The sequence below is a fragment of the Myiozetetes cayanensis genome, unplaced genomic scaffold (genome assembly GCF_022539395.1).
Source record: "Myiozetetes cayanensis isolate MyiCay16 unplaced genomic scaffold, myiCay2020 scf9, whole genome shotgun sequence".
NCBI classification, from domain to species: Eukaryota; Metazoa; Chordata; class Aves; order Passeriformes; family Tyrannidae; genus Myiozetetes; species Myiozetetes cayanensis.
Window position 1 is genome coordinate 28,228,724 of NW_026088185.1, and position 22,069 is coordinate 28,250,792.

The following is a 22,069-nucleotide window of genomic DNA, read 5'->3' on the forward strand; positions in this document are numbered from 1 at the left end:
TACATGCTAGGATGTATAATGAACCACTGGGTTCATTTACCTTGTAAGTGGAGTAAACTCATGGTAACCCTCCTATCCCTGGAATAACCAAGGGCTGTGCTTAAGCCAGTTTAAAAGACTCTCACCTCAGTGAAGGTTTTCATAACAGCAAAGCAGAGATCATGAACCCGTCATTTCATTCAGCTAGGTTACTTCTTTTTATAAGTGAATAAAAATTTTTTGTTTAAATTTTAGTTTTTACCCACCAGGACGTTATATTCACTCAACTGAGGATACACAGACTGTCACTGGACTTCATCAAACCATGCAGGCTGGCTGGAAGGTCTGGCTGAATATCCTGTTTTGCAGACACAAATAGCCCTGAGCAGAAATGAAAGGCAAAGGCAGGGTAGAAGGGGATGAGGACAAGGACAGGTCTCTGGCTCTGTGAAGCCAACTTCTTTGGCTAACAGTGTTTACTCCACTGTTCGTAGATCTTCCTTAAGAACACCAGCTCATCTTATGCATCTTTTTGAAACGCAACTTTTGTTTCAAAAGCTGCTTGAGACAGTAAAAAAGTCTAATAAGATTACCAAAAGTTCACAAGGTCAAATGACTGTTTTCATTAAAATATTTGAGCTTCTTGGAAATGTTAGTTCAAGTCTGCTTCTGCTGCACTGTTTTTTTTTTAACAGTTTGTCTCTCTTTTGATATTTACATTGAAATAGGCTGAAGCTGAAAACCAGCCTGGAAGAAGAAGGACTAATATTCCCCCCCCTTAAATGAATCTGCCTTCTAGAAACAATTTAACATAAACATTAAAGGGCTGGTATTTACATAACTTTATAGGCAGGTTTGCCTCTTAGAGAGCTTGTGTTTGAGTGGAGGGGACATAAATTAAAAAAGGGAAAGATCCCATACAGGCTGTGAGCTGTGGGACATTTGGTTGTGCTCTTCCTTTCCCTGCTGGTGCCTTTGTGAGAGCAGACATGTTCAGAGCCTCTGCCTTTCTTTTTTGCTTCCCTTTTTTGGAATTTTACTAAAAATAGGCATAGCCCTCCCCTGAAATGGCTCTCTGCACAACTTGCTTTCATAAAGCATGAAGTAAAACTCTTAGGATCCGAAAAAAAACATCAGTACTCAAGATAGTATTTCCAACTAATCCATAATTCCTACTGTCTTCCCCAAGGGACAGTAGGAATGCTTAAAATTATGTTTATGTCCTCTGTAGTGATGGATTTCAGCACCTGGTAAACAAGTACAGTTATTACCTAACTGGGTTGACAGAAGGAACGAGACATATCCCTGCTTCTGTCTGCTCATGGAATAGCTCAGGAGAGGAGAAGGGCTGATGATGAGGGCACTCTGATACTACAGACACACGGGAAACAATTTTCCCCTCATGCAAAACATGTCAAGATTTCATCTTCAGAGTTCAAGAGAAGTTGAAAAAAGAAGTCATGTCTGTAAGATGTCAGACACCATGGTACGAATATTTAGAGAAAATGTATGGAAAACTGAGATTCAAGTATTACTCCTTCTTCCTCACCTGAATCCTTCAGACATACGGGATATGATATTATGAGGTCTCTCTTTTTCACATGTAAACGAATCCCTTCAGTGTAATCTCCTCAAGAGCCTTCTGGGGGTAGATATCAGGGTCTGAATCAAAGGTGAGTGTGTGTCTGTAAAGTTTCACTACTCCCTGCTATGCCAAAAAGCATGGAATGACTGACAGCTAGAAGTGCTGAAAAAAAACCCCACTTGGCCTTGTGGTCAAGGCAATGAATTATTCTGCTCTATCCTTGCTTCTGCCACAGACTTAGTTGATGGTACAAAAACCTATTACAGGTATTAGCACAGACAAGATAAAATAGGAGAAAGATGATGGCTACAGTTGTAGCAGAAAAAGACAACACATCATTATTTACCAATTTATCCATAAATTCATGAACCTGTGCTAATTGCCAGAGAGGAAAATGACAGTCATAATGCACCAAACACCAGTAGCTTGAAAACTTCATCAAGGTTTGGAAACTTTAAAAGTTTTGCTCCATTGCTTCTCAAAGAGCAGATTTCTCATACTGTTTCCAAATAACTGTTTAGTATCTAAATACAATAAAACAGAAAGCAACTCTGATTAAATTTGATGACAAGTAGAAATTAGAAAACTAAATTCCATACAAGTCAGTTGAGTTTGTGTGCTTCAGAACGGTTTTTAAAAGCTTTTATTTTATTTTTCATTAAAAACAACTGTCATTTTGTTGCAACATCCCATATTTAGTTTCTAAATCATGCAGAGATTGTACTCTTAATTGAAAAAAAATACAGACTCCTCCGTCTCAAAATAAAAATAAAACCCAGGAAATACTCACTTTTGCACTGCAGTCACGAGAGAACTAGCATATACTAGCTTCAAGAATGGGATATGGTACACTGAAAATAACTCAGTATTTGAAAACAGCTTGGGTGGAGGAATAAACAATTCCATAGCAGAGTGCTTGAGCAACTTCTGCAATTAAAGCAAATCTGAGCAGTGCAGAAGAGCTCCAGTATCAGACAGAGCTTATAAACAACCCAGGTCATGTGAATTCCACTCAAAGCTCCGGTGGGAGCGAGACCGCAATGTAAGTTTCTTAAATATAGATTTAATTTTCCCATTTCCCATGTGTCCTGCAAGAACATCTACAGGTTGACAATGTAATGTTGACATGTAGATGTCCTGCAAGAGCACTTATAATTAGATGGCAAAAAGCTGTGCCCAAGTGTGTAGGAACAGGAATCTAAACCATGTCACCAGCCTGCTACCCAGTCCATTACACAGGAAAATACTGTCAGGTCATCTGGACATTCAGGAGCTCCAAATGGTGTCAGTGGGAAAAGGTAGGTACTCTATGCTTTTTGCACATTAGTGAAGCCACTGGACTTAGGTCCCTGTTTTACAGAGAAGAAACTTTGGTCAATGCTTCTGTGACACGCTTCAGATCTGCAGTGTCTGGTCAATGACTGAACTGGAAATTAATGATGCAGGGCACCTCTTCAATTCAAGGCCATGTTACAAAAAACATCCATTTTTCTCTGCATGAGACAGACAATAAACATTTCTGTCTTCTTCTGTCAACATACAGATATGTAGGTTGGACTGCATGAAATACACATGGAAAATACTGTTCTGTGCCAACATTAACTCAGAAAATATCAGTACGGTGAGAGCTGTAAAGAAACTTGGCAGAGATTCAAAATGCATACCCAGCATTAGTGAAACAGGGCTGAACTGGGCATGCAGGGGAAGGGATCTGGACAACAAACTGGTTGTTTCTCCATTGCTCACTTTATACGTACGGTAACTGAATTTTCTTTTCATCTGTGGTGCAACGAACCTTGAGTCTCACCAAGTTAAATCTTACAGTGTCTTTTTACTTCAGCCCAAGTTGGCTGTGAGGTCCTGTGGCACCCTTGGGCCCTGAGCCTGAGGAATGAAGGCAGCACCTTTCATAACTCGGAGTTTTAGAGAAATCCTATTTAGGTCTTAAAAATAGCTAATGACATTTTGATTTACATCTACTAAAAGCGGAATTTTCAGATTCTCTTAGGAAAAAGGATTAATTTTTCCTTGAAAAGTTTGGTCAGAGACTTCACTGACAATGTAATTCGTACTGTTCCAACACACTAAGTACTTGCACTCACTGTGCAGCAAACATCTTGGATCTCGCAGCAGCGAGGAGCAGAGCAGCATGAGCCTTCTGGGAAATGAATGGGACTGAGGGAACTGCCTTGGACAGCCTCTTGGCCTCTCAAAAGCATCTCAGACTATCCCAGGGACCAAAGAGGTCAGAAGTACAGTCACCAGATCACAGCTGCTACCCAGCCCTCTTATTTCTGTAATTAAAAGGACATCTCTGACCTGATCAGCTTCCTTAGCAATTGAGTTCTTCACTTAGAAGTGGTAAGTTTTATACTTGGGACAAAACAACCTGACATGAAATGAATATTTGGAAACATTTTTCATTCATCAGTGCCGTGTTTCATATTATTTCCATAGCATGGATATCAACAGAAAATTGGAAGTGTTTACTGGTTTAGTTACATATTATCTAAACTGGATGCATCAAGTTTAATGTTTTAATGACATTTTCTTAAAATGGTATTTGCAGACTTGGATTTTCTGACAAGATTGTTTATTGAAGAGTAAATAACAAAACTGCATGTTAATCACTTGGCCACTGACTCCTAATTTTCCCCCCACTACAGAAAAGAATATATTAACATGGCAAGAGTCCTGTCTAACATATTTACTTTCATGTTGCAGAGATGCCACTGCTCAGCCTTGTATTCAAGTACCAATAATGCCCAAAATTCAGGTCAGGGAAGATAATAGTGCAACCTTCCAGAGGATTTGATCTGGACAGTGTCACTGGTGACATTCTATTAAGAACCATCAGCAAGGGAAGTTACTTAACCAAAAATGTGTTTGACATGAAATCAAACATTTTCTATAGTAGCAGATATAAAAGATTTAAATCATCAAGGCACCAAATACTGCTAAATAACTTGAAGGTGTGTGGAGAAAGTTTTTTCTTTGATGTAACTTTAAATGAATAGAAGAATTTACATTTGTGCAATCAAACTCCTTGCTGGGTCATCCCTTCAAGGTATGTGGTCTGGATACGAGAACAGTGGGTTTAACAAGTGCTACTCAGATGAGAGAATCCAGGATATCCTGTTAGGTTTTCATACCAATGATTATGACAGGTGATAATTGCCATTTCTTAATATTTACTGAAAGTAGTGCTGTGAATTAGCCCTACGAAAAAACATTGGGCATTTCTTTCCAAACACTTTAATCCAATGCTTAGATTTACGAGGGTTATTTTTTAAAGCATTAAGGCCATTTTTTTTTTCTCAGTAGCAATAATTGGGATACAGTTTCTTCCTACTATAGTAAAGTTATGTTACAGGGCTTAGCTGTGGTAAAGTTTAAAAAAATAGCATCTGGCTGCTGTAATGTTCCTTTTTCATCAGCAAATCTTGAAAAAAGCCTTTAAAAATATGCTTCGGGAAATTATTGGGATGTCAGTTAAAATAATCTGTAGTATTTTCGATATTGCATTCGAATTAATCATAAGACTGAGAATCAAGAAAGCTGGGTACTAGATCTGCAAATGAATGTGCCTGATCATGGGCTAATTTTGGTCCTCAGCTTAAGACACATTAAGGACAACAACATATTTGGAAGTGTGGATTAGTAATAGGGTTTTTTGGAAAAAGAATATTTATTTATAAATCTTGAAATCTTTATTTACTCTTAAAAATCTCAAGCAGCACTTTGATTTTTCCACAGTCTGTTGTGACAAAAACATTTATTTCATAGGCGCTGAAGATTTTGCAAGTGGCTTTGGTAATTGAAATAAGCCATTCCCTTTAAGCTTACTTTGAAGTAACTTCTAATTTCAAAGAGAACTGGACACCTAAATCCCTTTACAGCAGTTTCAAAGCTCCCTAGAGAAATGTTCAAGTGGTGAGAATTTTTGGCTCTGTGTTTCTGCTACAGGGCTGTGTCAAACTAGAAGACCCTTCTATTACCCACTGATGGTTCTGCAATAGCACAGAGAATGCAGTATGGTAAATAATGAAAGGTTCCAATTTTCCACTGCCTCTTTTAGTCTTTTATATCTGTGCAGAGGAAACTTAACACTTTATTGTTCTAACTCACTAACATTTGACATCCACCTGGAGAAGGCACAAGTGCCAAAGCCCAAGTCAGTACAGTGAGTGCAGCTCCAGAGGTGCCCTTCCTCTCTTCTTCCTTAGGATTTTTTCACCCAGATTCAAAGGTGGATTTGTTGGTTATTCTCAGAAACTTTGCTACTTATTCTATTTATCACTGGGGAGTTGCATAATCATTACTAAATTCTGGTGACAGAATACTATTTGTAAGCAGAAAGAAACACATCATAATTTTCCTAATTTGCATGGGAGCAATCTTTGTGCATCCATTCAGAGATATTGTTAATCACTGAATGATAGAAAGCTGCCTTCAGAGATGCTCTCCTGAGAATAACTGTTTATTCTACACCAGAATCCAGTATATAGTGCATATCAAAAAAAGTAATGCCCAAAATTCTAGTTACTATTGGATTTCTGTAGCTTACAAAACCCAAGCTTCCAGTAATAAAATTATGTTGTCAGAATGTGCAGTCAAATGAACTGGGTCAGCAACTATTCTCAAGGGGAGACAAATTCTACAGGTTAAAATACTGACATAATTCACTGTTCTCCACCAAGAAGAAATGTATTGATCTTTGCCTTCAGGAACCTAAAGTTAATTACTTTCCTGAAAGTTCCTATTAGGACAAAACACCAAGGATAACTTATAATTTATCTGAAGAAAGAAAAGGTTGACAGATCTGCTAATCATGAAATTTGATGTGAACTTCCTTACAGAAAGTGGAAAACATGGATCTTTTCCCCTGAAAACTATTTATAAAAATGGCAGAGAGTATAAACTTTCTGTACCCCATAGAGTATATACTGTTGTACTGAATTTATTATCCAAAATTCTGAATTTATTCAGTGGCATTTTTAGAAATTTTTGTTCTCTATTTTTTCAATACTGTTCTGTACACTCCACTTGCCATTAGGATTGTTGGTGACTTGATGTGGCAACAAAGACTAGAAGGCACCAGAATAAAAATGAATCTCCTTATTACACTGGGATCTCTTAATTCACAGCCATTCTCTATTAACCCTCTTTTCAAGATAAATACAGTGAAGATGCACAAAATTCTGACTTGTTAAGCCCATCCTCTTTCAGGTAAGGAAATTTATGATCTCTACGTCTGATAAGGATTTCAGTATAAACTGAAACTGGGTCAGCTCTGTGTATTTTGCCCCTGACAAACGTGCAAATAAAACACTCATTTTAGGCAGACCCACAGTTCTCAGGGACTTAGATGTTAAAAACCACGTGTGAAATCTCTGCAGCCAAATCCTTTTAAAATTAAATATATATTTTTCAAAAGTTTTCCAAAATCTCTTGCAAAGCCCAGTTTCCTAACATTCTCTCTGGTTACCTTGATGTTTTCTGTGCAACAGGAAAGATGTTTTATAGGCATTTTGAAAGAAGAGCTTACGAGAAGCTCAAGAACTTGAAACACTGGTATAACATCCCATGGAGCAACCTTAAGAAAACCATTCCCCATTATTTCAACCTTCTTTTCCCAGTCATTTCTGCAGCCGGAGTAGCCAAGCTTCTGTTTTGCTACCTATGTCCAATTTCCACTAAAATCAAAAGCAAGACAAGCAGGATGTGGATCAGGTCATATATCTGCATATTTAGACTAAATTTCCAACTCATATTTTCTCCTGGGAAAACTGCAGTTGATGACACTGCTGGGAGGGTCAGGGGAAACGTGTGTGTTTGTGTGCATAGAAAACACTGTTCAAAACACTATCCCGTGGAGATTTAAACAGCTTTAACATTTTCTTTTCTATTGATGTTCAAGGACAAAATGATTGTTCATAATTGCAATCATTTACAGCATTTGAAGCTCAGATGCAGAGGTGGAGCATGTCAGTGTGACCCTTCCCCCACTCCCAAAATGAGTGGCTGGAGTGAGGGTTATAATACTCAGCCAGCAACTCAAAAATAGCTGTAGCCCAGGGCACAGATCTATGTAAGTGACAATCTCAGAAGCACAATTATTACCTCTGATCATCAATCAGTACAAAACTGCCCTGGGGCCTGCTGAAAGCAGCTGAAAACCTTCACACTGGAAGATCAGATCATAGTTTTTTATTTTTCGAGAGAGCTGGATAAAATATTTCATGTTTCCACTAAACCATGTCTTTACATTTTTTTTAGGGACTCACATGGTGGACATTTTAGATAAACAACTTTCAAAGTTCATTTTTGATTTAAGAGATATTTGTATCCCCTGTACACCTAATAGTAGAGGTATCAGGAATTTCTAAACTGACATTAATGTGCTGCCTTTACCTTTTAAAGTTTCCTCTTAATCAAATGCGTGTTTGCAGAGTCACAAACATGGGAATTTATAGCTAACTTGTTATTTTAGAAAGCATGAAAAGCAAGTTAAGCATTTGGGCTTGAAACAAAGAATGCAAAATTCCCAAAACCACTCCACGGTCATGGAAAAAAAGGGACAGATTATGCTTCAGCACATTTCAGCCAAGATGCCTGTCCTGCCACTGGTAAAACTATATTGTCTACACAGGACACAACACGACTTGAAGCAAACTACTGGAGTATTTCTGTGCTCTTTGGGAGGCAGCCAAAAATAAACTGGTGTCACAAGTTTATTGCACCATTACAAAAAACTGAGAGCAGAGCAGGCTTGGTCTGAACTCACAGTTTCGGCTCTTACTTCTAATCCCCACATGGCAAAAACTCATTTCACATGACTTATGTGCAAGGGCTAAAGAAACAGCACAGGCTGCTGATACTGTGTCTGCAAACAGAAGGGAATGACCACAGAATCCCAAAGCACTCTTCTGTTTCCACTGAAAAGAAATCAATCCAAATCAAGGTCACTTACTCTCTGTTGGCAGCACCGGGGGAAGTGTGGTCTTAGGCTTCTTGGTCTTCTTGTCAGTAGGCTTTGAGGTCTTTGAGGCATCTGCAATCAAAACAAATAATAAAATACAAACCCTACTTAAAAATTAATAATGAAAAAGCTGTCTAATAAAATGTTTGGTTTGGATCTCTCTCCAAACTTAGAGGAAATTGCTGTCCTTTAGGTTTTTAAGAAAGATTTTCTGCACAGACTTGCTGGTGAATGTCACATTGTGAAAGGAAGAGGGAGCAGAGAGGGAGAAGCCCTATATGAAAGCAGCTGCCCTGAGAACCCGAGAAAGCAGCTCGACAAGAGCTGCCATCTAAGCTGACAGGTCTGTTTTAGCTGAATAGAACAAAGCACAATGTGCACAAAGCTGCATTAGGCAGTGCATGGAAAAGGGAAACATCCTTTCATCCCCAACTATCCCTTGCCATGCAATTCTTCTATTCCATTGTCTATATGATCTATACAGATTTACCCATTAGGAAAAGTAGCATTTCCTCCATATGTTTAAATCTTTCCGAGAAGATACTGTTCCATGTTTGTTCATTCCTAAATAAAAATGGCAAAAGGGCACCCCAGGAATGAAGTTTGGTGGATTTTATTATTTTCACAATTGCACAGCTCATATCCAGGAACTGCTCATCACTGCAGGCTACACCAACAGCTAAGAGAGACAATAAAGCTCCCTTCCACGTGTCTCCCATATGACACAGACACATATTAATAGAAGGTGCAACTGTTTTTCTGCAAGGTTATTCCAGGTTGAGCACAATCAGAAGGCTGGAGCACCTCTCCTATGAAGACAGACTGAGAGTGTTGGGATTGTTCAGCCTGGAGAAGAGAAGGCTCTGGGGAGACTTGAAAGCCTCTTCCAGTACCTAAAGGGGCTACAGGAGAGCTGGAGAGGGGCTTTTTACAGAGGTCTGTAGTGAGAGGACAAACAGGAATGGCTTAAGCTGAAGGATGGAAGGTTTAGATTAGATATTAGGGAGAAATTTTTCACTGTGAGGGGGATGAGGCACTGGAACAGGTTGCCCAAAGTGGCAAAGTCTTCCCACCCCTGGAGGTGTTCAAGGCCAGATTGGATGGGGAGCAGCTTGGTCTAGTGGAAGCTGTCCCTGCCCATGGCAGGGGGTTTGAACAAGATGATCTTTAAGTTCCCTTCCAACACAAACTATTCTAGTCTTCTATGATTCTATAATGCAAATCCTAACAAGCTTCACTTGTTAGGTTGTTTGATCCTTACATTTATCTTTGAAAGAAAGATCCCAAATCCGAATCAAGATCTCAGCAATAGATGTATCAATTTACAGCTTTCAAATATTCAGCTTTCTGAGGATTTGTGAGTGAGAGAGCTGTTTGAAATTTGGTTACCAGAGAAAAAATGACATAAATGTTATGGAATCAGCTATTTCAGTCACCTACTTATAGGTGCTAGAGCGTGAAAATTCATCTAAGTTTCCTAAACAGTTAAAAGGGGAAGACAGAATCTCCTAACAAACAATTCAGAGCAGGAGGCTGTGTGATATCTCAGTTCAGATACTCAGATTCTACAGATTTGACAACTGAAGTCAAACATTTCTGCAATCTTACTTAAGTCCATGGTGCCAAAAGGAATATAATGATAATTATGGCTACTTGCTAAGTCTAAAAACCAGCATCTGTGATCCTGACAGCAGACTGAAGAAGGGAGAAATTTTAGTTGTTTTTTTATATCACAATTCTATTTTAAAAATAACAGTCATGCCCTCTGCCAGCCACAGACACAGGATATCAAATGGTGCCTTTCCTAAATAGCTGGAGTTTGCTATGGGTGCCATTCCCCAAAAAACTCTTCTCAGTAGCGTGTCAGGAGAGAATGAAAAAGACAGATGAGGCAGCCAGAGTTGAGGTAAGGAATGTGGTCATTCTGGTGCCCAACATTATGTGAGCAGTGAGCTCCTAATGCCATGGGTGCCACCACCACAGTGAGCCAGACAGCTGATGTCATGTCATCCACACCATCAGGCAGTGAATGTGCCATGAGCTGACAGCCTCCCATGATCCATGCAAGCCAAAGTCTACCTTGCAGCCTCCCAGAGCACGCACTGTCCAGCAGGACACTGGAAGTGGGAAGTATGGTAAAGGAGGCTTCAGGAAGAAAAGAATTACAGGAACCAACATAATTAATCACAGTTTTGTATATAATCAATTCCTTTTCCAGCTACATGAAGATCGATCTTTAGTGAGGATTTACGGGATCATATTCTTACCTTGTGTCATGCAACATTAGGAAAACAAATAATAGTTTTCTTTTCTAGACCTCCTGCCCCAAATACCACATCTGCAACACAGTTGTGAGGGTTTAGTACCCAAGTTCTACGTTATTAGGCTTGTTGTTTAGTTTTGTATTCTTTTTAGTCACAATGGAAAGCCTCAGAAGTATTCAAGGATGAGCTCACCAGAAGGTGAGTTGGTAAGAAGCAGACTTGGTTACTTTAAGCCCTTTAAATAACTTAAACTCCATGGCAGTTTTGTAAGTCTGTGTCTCACTCGACCTCACGATAAAACACTTGCCCAAGGCCAAGACTTTTTGGCCAAGACAGTGTCATCAGCATGACCAAGTCTGAAAATGAGTACCTCAGTCAGTAAATTCTCCGTGCTCCAAGACTGTGGCATACAAACTAATTGGTTTAGTTTTGCTCACTTCCACTAGAAAACCAAACATCAGTGAATGCAAAGAATTGGAAAGTTCTAGGCTGAGAAATGTGCCCCACACAGTCCTGAGGCAGACTGATACCCAGGGTCACACACACTGAATTCTTACATGCTCTTGGAGGATGCATTCAGCTCAGAAACAAATCTTACAGTTGACTGCTCTAAAAGCCTTGTAGCAATACAGTGGGCGGCAGGAGGATGTAGATTATTCCACAGAGCAACCAGAGCCCTTGGTTCTGTCCTGTCTCTCTGCTCATGCCTCTTTATGGTAGACGTTGAATTATCTATTGACCAAAAAGTGCAGAAGGGAAGGGGGCAGAGCTCTTTCTTTTTTGTGTAAGTGGTTCCTAAAGGCTGGTATTGGGAAATAAGGTGGGGGGATGAGGAAGTTCTCAGGAAGGGTTTTCCTGCATCCAGCACAGTACTTACCTTCTACCACCACTTTGCAAGCACATTCAGCTTTTCCTGCTGCGTTCTCAGCTATGCACTTGTATTCGCCCCCATCTTCAGGCATGGCCTTCTCAATGGTAAGAGAGCAGAGTGTCCCTGGTACAGAGGGAGAGATCAAATGTTACACTGCAGTTCTACAGTGCTATTAAGGAACAGAATGCATCAAGTGAGCCAGTCCATCACTGCAGGTGATCTTCACTGCTAGAAACGTCTGTGTTGGCCTTGAAAGTTTGACATCAAAATTAGAACCTTATAAATAAATAAAAACACCTTGGTAGATAAATTGAATCTTACTGCTGTTTCCTAGGATGGTCAAAGCTGTCCATGCAGCCCTGGACTAGTTAATGGATAAGGGTAGAGAAGACCCAGAACAGCACCTTTGCTGTTCTTTGTCTTACAGCACAGATCGGAAGTCCTCACTCAGATGATTTTTTCCAAAAGTGCTAGTAGTTTAGGACTGTAAATAAGAGGATTTGTGTCAAATAGCCATCTGCAGTATTTTGGTTCAGCCTTATCTCTACCAGTCCCATGAACATCCACATTTAAAAGCAGAACTCCAGCTTGGTGTCTAAGTTTAAAAATGCCGCTGAGGGACATTTTCTTTTTGCTTGAATTATTTAATGAATAAATGTCTGGTATTGTAAAGCATCCATTACAAAGTCCAATATATCAGTGGCAATCAAATTTTTCACTCTAACAAATCCACTTCTTGTCAAAGAAAAAAAGCCAAATGTGACTTAATTGGGTTTGCAGAAACAGGATGCGACATAAGCTCTGTAGTTACCAAGGGAAGCTTGGTATGACCCAAGGGAAATACGTTTCCTCCTAAAAATTAAAACTCTGTGAACCAAAACAGAAGTTATTCCCAGTAGGTGGGGGATGAGGAAGGGAAACCTAATCCCTTATGTTCATTTGCATTGCTTGGAACAAAGAAGTGCTTTCCTTCCCAGGGTGAACCCCAGTTAAAATGCTCCATACTTTCCCTTTCCAAATATCCCTCCTTAAGTGAGGGTGAATTGTGGGCTTGCTTTCTCCTTCCTCACTGGAAGGTCGAGCCTGTCCACTAAACACAGCCTGAGACATTGTGCTCTTCTACCCATTGCTGTTCCCTTGCCCAGAATGTCTCCCACCACCTGCACTTACCTCAGTTGCACTGAAATCTTCCCCCTTCCTGCATTTACCTTTCTCACAGTCTCTCCTAATTAATGGTAAGATTGAATAGATTTTTTTTTCAGATGTCTACGCTGGTTCCTGAGATTTAAGGAAATTTCCCAGCATCTTTACTTGCCACCTTTCTCTCTGTGTTAACTGGAGGCTGCCTTCTACCCTTCCAGAGCGCTTGATCCCAGGCTCCCCATCACATGTATCCCCTGTGATGTGAGCTCAGGCACAGGTGATACTGACCCATGAAAAGAATCTTGAAAGGTCCTTGAAAAGAACTGCCCTCCATCAGAATAACTTGGGAGTTCACTGATTCCCCTTGGAGACAAACTCAGTTCTGATATGGCAATTATGCTTTTGGCATTCAGATTTTCCCTCATTGTAAACCTGGATGATTCAAGACAAATCTTATAAAAAACACTCAAATGGTTCCCAACAAATCTGGTTTGCCAGAAACACACAAGGGTTGGAAGAAAATATTTTTTTCCCTCTTTATCATCCTCCACAAAATCGAGAAACTCTGAATAATTATTATGTTCCCCCTGAGAAATGATGCAAAAACTATCTCAGAAGAGGAGCACTGACCCCTCACTCACATGTGCTGTGCTCATCCAACCACAGAGTGAAAAGAAAATCCATGTGCCTTCCCTGAGGCAACACTTCTCCATGAGTCAAGCCAAACCCAAAAATGTCACGAGCTGCAGTTCCATTCCAAATGGAGGAGAGACACTAGAAAAGTATTTTCACAGGCATCTACCAAATATAAATTCACGTCTCTGCTGTTCGAAGAGACAATTGGAGAGCAAGCCAAGGATAACTTCCAGTCTAAGAATTTGTATAAAAATATGTAGCATGATTAGAAAAGTTAGCACATCAAAATCTAAAAATGCTACAGCAAAAGGGCATAAACTATGGAACAAAGACAGACATATGAAGGAGATGTCTGCAGGAAAGGAGTCTGGCCTGTAAGGACAAGCGAATCGTGAAGAGACTGGAATAAAGCAGAATTTACTTTGGTTTCTGCTGGAGTTTTCTACCTGCTAAGAAGTCCTTCCTCAGCTTATTAAAGACTGATGTGACAGAGGGTGATTCCTCAGTACTCTTACTGCAGTGCTGCCCATAAAGCAGTATGGGTTAACTCCCCAGGGGAAACACTGTTATGTGGCATAACCAAACCAGAAACATCTCACCCTTACATTAAGTCATTTCCCACAGTTATACCAAAATCTAGAAGCAAACCCTAGGGTTTTCTCATGATGATCTTCAACTTGCCATATGCACTCAGTGCTCTGCTGGTTTTGCTTTTAAAATATCTAGCTCTGGACAGTCTGTGTGGGCTGATCAATGTTCCATTTGTCTTACTGAGCTGGGAGCAAAGTTCTCATGAAATAGTGTCAGTTTTAGTCCTTCCAAAATAATATTTATATGTGCTGAATTTTAATAAAGTTATTTTGTGAGAAGGAGGATGAAGGAAATCTGTTTCTTTCAAGGGCTGCATCCTTCTTCTCCTAACTTCCACCCCTCTGCAGCAACAATTTGTATCCTATTTCCCTCCACATCTTCACTCTCCCCAGGGACCTACACTGGAACAGCACATGCAGAGTTCAAGGGCATTGCTGGGTTTCTTGCTGCCACCAGGTACAATGGTAGTAGCCCTCAGTGGAGGAGTGAAGAGAAAATGAGATAATTTGGATCATTCTCACTTGTTTAGCCACTAGTTGCATGAAATTTTAGGCTACTAGGACTTGGTATGAAACTGGCCAATCGATCAAGAAGTATTGGCCATGCTGGATTGGGAGTATAGGGCAAGGTTGAGAGAGAGCATGGCTGTAGAAACCTCATTTTCTTAGAAAACCAGAAAAAAACCCCAACAATGCAAGAAACCAGGTAAAACTTGATGAGATTTCATAAGGACAGGAAACTCCCCAACAGGCCCACGTTCTGTGATCTAGAGCTCCAGTCAGTTCCCGGGGCTAGAGGGCCAAATGTCTTTTGATGAAGTATTTGGTATTTCCTCTGCAAAACCCCTTCATGACCTGAAATAAGTTTGTTTTCTCATAACTGCTAAAAAGTCCAGACTGGTTATCCCAGTTGGGTATTCTGAAATTCTGGCACTTCAAAAATCCCAGTCAAATAAAAATATTTGCTATCCATTTTGTCCCCCCGGTCCTCTACGTTTTTGAGAACCAGGCCAAGACAATTTTTAAACACTGTCACAAAGTGCAGGATTGGACTAAACATGAATGATGGAATCTTGCACTTAGACATTGGAAGTGGAGCAGCTCTAGAAAAGACCTTAACATCCACAGAAACTGAGTGTACTGGAGTCTCTGGTTTGGATACACAAAGCCTTTCCCTTGAATTTTGAGCTATTAAAGGATTCTCTGACTTACTCAAAAATAGTGCAAGGCAGTTTAAAATATCTCCAGGCTTCTGCATTCTTTCCATGAAACTCCACAGAAAGTCAACTTCAGATATAAAACAAATATACAAACCAACAAAAAACCAGCTCCTTAGTCCTGTTCCCTGCACTGGCATCTTGCTGGCCAACTCCTGACTCCTGTCTGTGATGCAGACTGAAATTTATGCCTTTCTATTTTGTATCCCACGGAATAAAAAGTACTGTGGAGTATTTAGGCAATATTAATAAACACTGGTCTATGAGAAATTGTGCCTAGGAGCCATAATAATTTTAAAAGAAACTCATTGGTTTGTAGTGTTATTTTCCTAGCAGATCTCAAATTTTCCAGGAAAGTGCTAATATGTGCAAGTATCACAGTCATGTTTAAAAATGGGAAGTGGGTTGACATGGAAAATATTGAGAGGAGTTAGAATGACAAAAGTAAAAACAGGGAAAAAACTCGTGAGTTTCAGAGAAGAAAAAAATGTCAAATGTAATTACTGCTAATTGATAGAGTTTTAAGGAAAACAATGTAAGAAACCTCCTTTCATGATTCAGGAGATTAGACATTTAACTGGCAAATGTGTTGTGTGAAGGTAATTTCTTAATCTTTACTGAAATATTTGTGATATCTCACATTATAGTGCTTGTAATTAATGCTGTAATATTACATTAATGACATTGATTTAGGAAGAGTTAGAGCTGCCAAAATAAAGATCTCCTCAAGAAGATGACAATAGGAAATCGCCACTCAGTCTGTTTCTAGTGGATCTCCTCTGTGATCAGACTAGGACCAAAGTTATTACATATCTAATCTTTGATCCTGGGCAGGTGGGGCTCGTTAGCCCTTAAAGGCAACCCACCTACGTCCTAAGGACCTCGCTGCCACCGTCCAAGCTCGCTTGGCCCTGGCAGATGAACCTTAGGATTAAAGGGTGGGCTCAGTTCCGCGCACACTGTGTCTCACCTAAAAAATCCAATGCGCAGGCTGGAAGGTGTAAAGACCTTCCCCGGATCTTCGCTCGCGAAGACTGGCCATTATTATTATTTATTAATCTTTGATTTAGAAGTATTCATAAATTAACATTGATAAATTCATAGATGCTAGAAAGAATGTTGGACAGGGAAAAGACGAAGAGAGAGAGAAAACAAAGCAGCCCTCATAAAACAATCTCATTTACTTGTTAAGCTGAGTCCTATTCACCCAGAGAAAATGGGGCTTAAGACAAGAAAAGAGAAGCATCTCTGGCAGCAAGGGCTGCTGTATATTCCAGTTTTAAGGTTTAATAGAGAAGTACCAAACATGAGTTCCAATGCTGAGTTCCAATGCTGTGAGGTAAGAAAGAGGACCAATGACCTCCAGTAAACACAGCAGCAGGAAAGTGACCTCCATCTCACTGGTGCTGATACCAACATACAGTTCTGCTGCCTGTTTTCTAAATAGGATAATAAACCAACAAACAGCACCTGGAGAGAAGGTATCAAGAAGAACAACAAAAGAAAACAACCCCAAGCCTCCAAGGGCTCGATGAAGTGCATCATGGAGAGAAAGGCAGTAAGAACTTAACTTTTCAAGTTTCAGAAAGAGCAAAGAGAGAGAGGTATCTTGTTTACAGAGTCAAAGCCATCCTGTCCAGTTAAAAATAAGTAGTTGCTTTGTTTCTTGATTTAAAAACAAAACTCTTCCAAGAATAGGTAGACACTGCAGTAAATTACTAGTGGCTATAGCAAATGCCTCTCTTATGCTGTATTTGAAACTACACCACATGCATTTCTGGAAGAGTAAAGATTAAGACAAAAAATGGCAGCAGAGAGGGAAATGTAGCATGTGGCACGTGACAAACATGGAGTTGAGTCAGAACTGATGCTCGGATCATCTCCCTAGCCTTAAACTTTCCGAAGAAGCTTCTTTTTAAGGTGCAAAATTCATCTACTTTCAGCAGTACATGGAGTTGTGTTAATTACACACCAAACTCCTGCTCAAAGGTAATTAAAATGAAAAACAAAAAAGTCATGGCAGATCCTTGTTAGACTGGCAGACACAGACTTGCACAACTGATAGGAAGATTTAGAAGTTAAGTCACAAGAAAGTTGTTAAGGCATTATTGCTAATACGATTACCAAGTCTTTATGCTGCCAAGACACTTAGGAAGAAAAAAATGCTGTTTCACAAAGAGCAATGCAAACCCAGAGCATTTTCTAAGCTACACAGTCACTGCTAACTGTTTATATTAGGCAGTTCTTCTTCCATCTATATAGTCACATGGCACTTAATCTATCCAAAAAAGCGAAACAAGCTGACTTAAAAAACGGCAAGTTTGCCAGTTATGACTTGTTATTCCCAGTGCATCTCAGCTGTCCAGGCTGGTACAGATGCTGGCTTGCAAAGCCCTTTCACTGCTGTCTTACAGAACAATTTTGGTAACCATGTGAGAAGCTTCTCGGTGGATTTTCTGTCCAAGGGTGAGTCACACAGCAGGACACGATCACAGGGCACTGCTGTGCCAGTGCTGTACAACTGTAAAACAAAATGGGTCCTGCACTAAAGAATTCACTGTGTGAGGAAACTTGTTCTGTTCAGTCCTTATATGTCTAACTCCACTGCAATGTCTGCTAGAGCCTTCTTAAAAACATTTGTCCAAAACAAAAATTCCCCCATAACTTCAAACAAAGAACTCTCTCATATTAAAGTCAACTGCCTCTTAACCATGCACCACCTAACCCGTCCATGCAAATGTTCTAATTTATGAGGACCCTCTTCTGTTTGTTTGTTACTGACTGTAACATTTATTTTGATATTTCATTGGCAAACCCCACATTAATATCTATCCCAGGAATGTAGACAACTGCATTCTGGCAAGTTTAAAAGAAGAAAAACATAAAATCAAACCACTGACAAAATTGTACCAGGTCAGACTTGTTTGTAAAAGAAAAGTGGTGTCAGACCTCACTTTGTCATAAAAAATGATACTTGAAGCAAAAAATCACTCCTGCCAATCAAACGACACAATACTATTTGAGGAGTTGTTAAGGGAAATAGAAAAACAAGTGCTAATGTTCATGATTAATAGTTGAAATGTTAAATGGAAGGAATGGGACATGATTATTGGATGTGTTGTGAATGTGATGTTCAGTATAATGCTGCCCAGATTCTGACCTCTAATGGCTAATGTAAACTTAATCCTGGAATCACAGAATACACTGCAAGCCCTGGATTAACTACCAGAATACAGCACAAACACTGCATAAATATGCCTGAGGATGAAGGGTTTTTCTGCAGCAGAGTTTAGTTTTTCTTTTGCCAAAGGCCTCACCAGTCAGAGACTATTCTGATCCTGGGGTTTGTATTCAGGCAGAAGCAGGGCTAATGCCCTCCCCTCTCCTGCACTCTAAATGGCTAAACCACCTTGCACAGGCACTGCAAACACAGAGGACACCTGTGAACAGCATTGTTTCAAACAGGTAAAGGGCCTTACTATCAGCTGGGACACATGACAAGGAAAGTTATTTTCAGTGAGTGACTACACAATGGGACACAGTTTTACACAGTTTGCCTGTCCTGTGAACTTGTTTCACACAAGTACACTTCTAAGTTTGACCTTCCTGGCCAAATATGCCACTTGTTTAATCACATGGGCATGTTCCTGAAACCAGATTTTATGTATTTATCTTCACAATATATTTGGTACCATGAGATGAGCAAACTGCTGTCTCTTTTTGCCTTTTTTTCCTCTTCTCTCTTTGTAGGGCAGTGGCCCATACTAAGATGAGCTAATAGTATGATAAGAAGCAGATAGACATGCCTTACTCTAGATAGAGGATTTTCCAGTATCCAACTCATTTAAGAAGAACTAAGTTATTATTTTTTGAGATACCTCTGGAAAATCTGAAAACAAAAAACCCTCTGTGATCACCACCAAACATCACAGCTGTACAAAACCAGTTGGTGAAACAGCTAAGAATAGACCAAGTCTATCCTGTGCCACAGTGGATTTTGTTGCTGAACACAAGAGGAGCAAGATCATACCAAAGAAATAAAAAATGGCTTTGCAAGATCTAAATCCACCAAGGTGAGCTAGGGTCTGTTTGCTCTGAATTCCTCTACTTCCCCACAGCCTCAACCTTCTTTCAGCTGAGGATGATTCTAGGGGATTATCTCCAGGGCCCATTAAATGCTGCCCCAAGGTTGGCCAAGGGCACTGCTGCTGAAGGACGTGACACCTGTGGGTGTGACAAAGCTGCACGTTCAGTGTTTGGGGCAAAAGATGGAAACTGGGCTTTTGGCCTTGGGCTGCTGAGTTATCCAGTTTTATTGTTGCTCTCGATGCTTGACGTTGCTCCAAATGTTATCTGTGAGACATCCATAGTGTTTCCCTATTGAACAGTATTTCCTGATATTCATCCTGGATTTGTTATATCTCAATTCTAGTCTGTAAATCCAGTTATTCCTTCTCCTCCCTTACTTCCCTCAACTATGTATGTGCTCCTAATTAGGGAAAAAGAGAAAACTGAACCTCTATGAAACCTGAAACTTAAGTAAGTATCATGCATACCTAGTTAATTACTTAACAGTTGGCATGAAAGCATCTTACAGTGGGAGAGCAGCAACACGTTCTTCTCCAAGTGCCAAAGTTAGCAGGTACTGTCAGGAAAAAGCACTAAATTGACCATCATGCAATGCACCCTCCCAGCATACCAGAGGGTAAGTAATAAGGTTTAAAAAAATTAGTTCTAATCCTCGTTCCATTTCTTTCCATTAAAGGAGAAAACTTACTGCCCTGTGGAATATTTCTTTCTAAGATCCTCTGCAAATACGTGCAAAAGAAAGCCTGACTTTGGAGCACTGATAACACTGACTGCCTACGTGTGATACAAGTGTACAGTGCAGGTACAAGTAGAACATAGGGACTGTTTCTTCACTCCCTGCAAGAAGCTGTCCTGGAATAGTGGATTCCCTGTGCAGTGGTGACCTTTGTTCCCTACCCCAATGGCAAGCACTGCTAATGTGTGACACCCTGGAGTGTTGTGACCAGGAGTCACCTCATCCAGACCACCTAGGTGGGATAAATCACATGCCTGGCTCAGGCAGGTGGCAGGGCATTCCTGTTACTTCACTGCAAACACAGCTACACTGGATTTTCAGCTCCACAGTACCATTTTATAGAGAGAATATGAGTTGGGGGATTATAATGGTCAATTACTCAGATTATTTCAATCAAGAAAACAGCTTTCTGCAGCACCATTACACTATAAAGCTTTGGGATTTTGAGAGGCTCCACCATAGCTCAGAACTTTGGTACAGACACGCTGTCTATCTGATGTACTTTGATAGGAGACATGGAACTTTAGGAGCCATAATTTCTTTTTCACTCTGAACAACTCCAAGAAAACCCTTGAAACTCTTACACCTCAGTGTAAGGCTGATTAGACTGATTGATCCTGTCAGTCGTTTTTACAAGCACAGCATTTCTACCAGTGAACTTTTTCTCATGTACATGACACTTATTCTACACAGTCCCCCCTGGTGACAATCCTCATGTACTTTAAAAAAAAATAAAATCATGTCACTTCAGACACATGCCAGACAAAGTGTACCTGCTACCATTTCCCTTTCTCTATCTAAATACTTTGGTATCCCCTAAATGTACCATTTGGGTACCCCCACTCCATCTGAAGGCAATGTTTCTTCTGATTGCATCCTCTTTAGAAGAATGCTTATGTGTCAGTGCTTGGAACACTGCACAAGGATTCACTGGTTGTGCTGAACCATTGTGCATATTAATTTGGTTCTCATTTGGTAACACTAAAAATAGTCTGGATTGAATGAAGAAAGATTCAAAACTAGTGCAGGTTCAAAAGAGTGCAGACCCCTGTATCAGGCTATAATTCTTACTGAGAACATGAACTGTTTTACTACAATATGCCAGACAGTGTCATTCTTCAGATAATGCCCTCAGTGTTTTATGAAACAAACATGAAGTAAAGAAGGGGTTTTTTTTTGTGCTATCAGTTGTCCTCCCTGTTTTTGTCCCAATGAAAATATATTTTGTGTAGATACAATATTAACTTTTGTAAAAAAGAAAAAAAACCCCATCTAGTAGGATTTGATTATTCAAAATGTGGAATATAAAGTAATCATTCAACAGTATTTGAATATAAATATATAAAGTAATCAATCAACAGTAAGTCTTCTCTCTGAGGACTTTTACCAAACTCTGTACTGTTTTGAAGTTAGTTAAAAGTCATCAGTCCAGTGGAGTGCAAATATTTCAGTGCTTGCAATGGCAACAGAAACATCTGTGGTGGGGCATTAAATACACTGGAAAGCAGTTCTCAGCTCTGATCTTAACTATGTAACTTGAAGTTGTAGTAATTTCTTTCTATGACACAACCCCTCTTTGCTTCTGTGTTTCTCATTGCAATAAAAAGCCTGAAATATTAAACATACAGAAGTATTAAATTAGAATTTGTAAACCAGCAATAATATTATGTTTTCAATGTTCTAAATCCTTAAAGTTCCGTTTAAATAAGCATCATGTACCAGCTCCTTAAACAGCGTTAGCAATGTAAACAGCATTTAAAAAATGCAAGAAATTCAACTTTATAAAAATTACATCTGCAGGCTGTTAAAGGGGAATCTACAAGAAATGTCAAACAATATTGTTCCTTGTGTACTCCACTGAAATAACAAGAAAGCTGCATCTGGAAGCAGTTACTGACACAGGACTTAAATAAAGTATTGCATTACCTTTAATGAACTAAATATTATTAATCAAGAGACAGATATAACAGTGTGCCA

The 22,069-nt window shown here is 39.7% G+C and overlaps 1 protein-coding gene across 8 annotated transcripts in view; it reads right to left on the reverse strand.

The window, feature by feature from the left end:
- MYLK (myosin light chain kinase) overlaps window positions 1-22,069 on the reverse strand; it is a 204,006-nt gene that overhangs the window by 51,025 nt on the left and 130,912 nt on the right. For all 8 annotated transcript variants that reach the window (XM_050339617.1, XM_050339616.1, XM_050339620.1 and 5 more), the window contains 2 exons: window positions 11,688-11,804; window positions 8,538-8,618 (listed from right to left, as the gene is read on the reverse strand). In XM_050339617.1, the coding sequence (XP_050195574.1) occupies window positions 8,538-8,618; window positions 11,688-11,804 (198 nt within the window). The remainder of the gene's footprint in view (window positions 1-8,537; window positions 8,619-11,687; window positions 11,805-22,069) is intronic.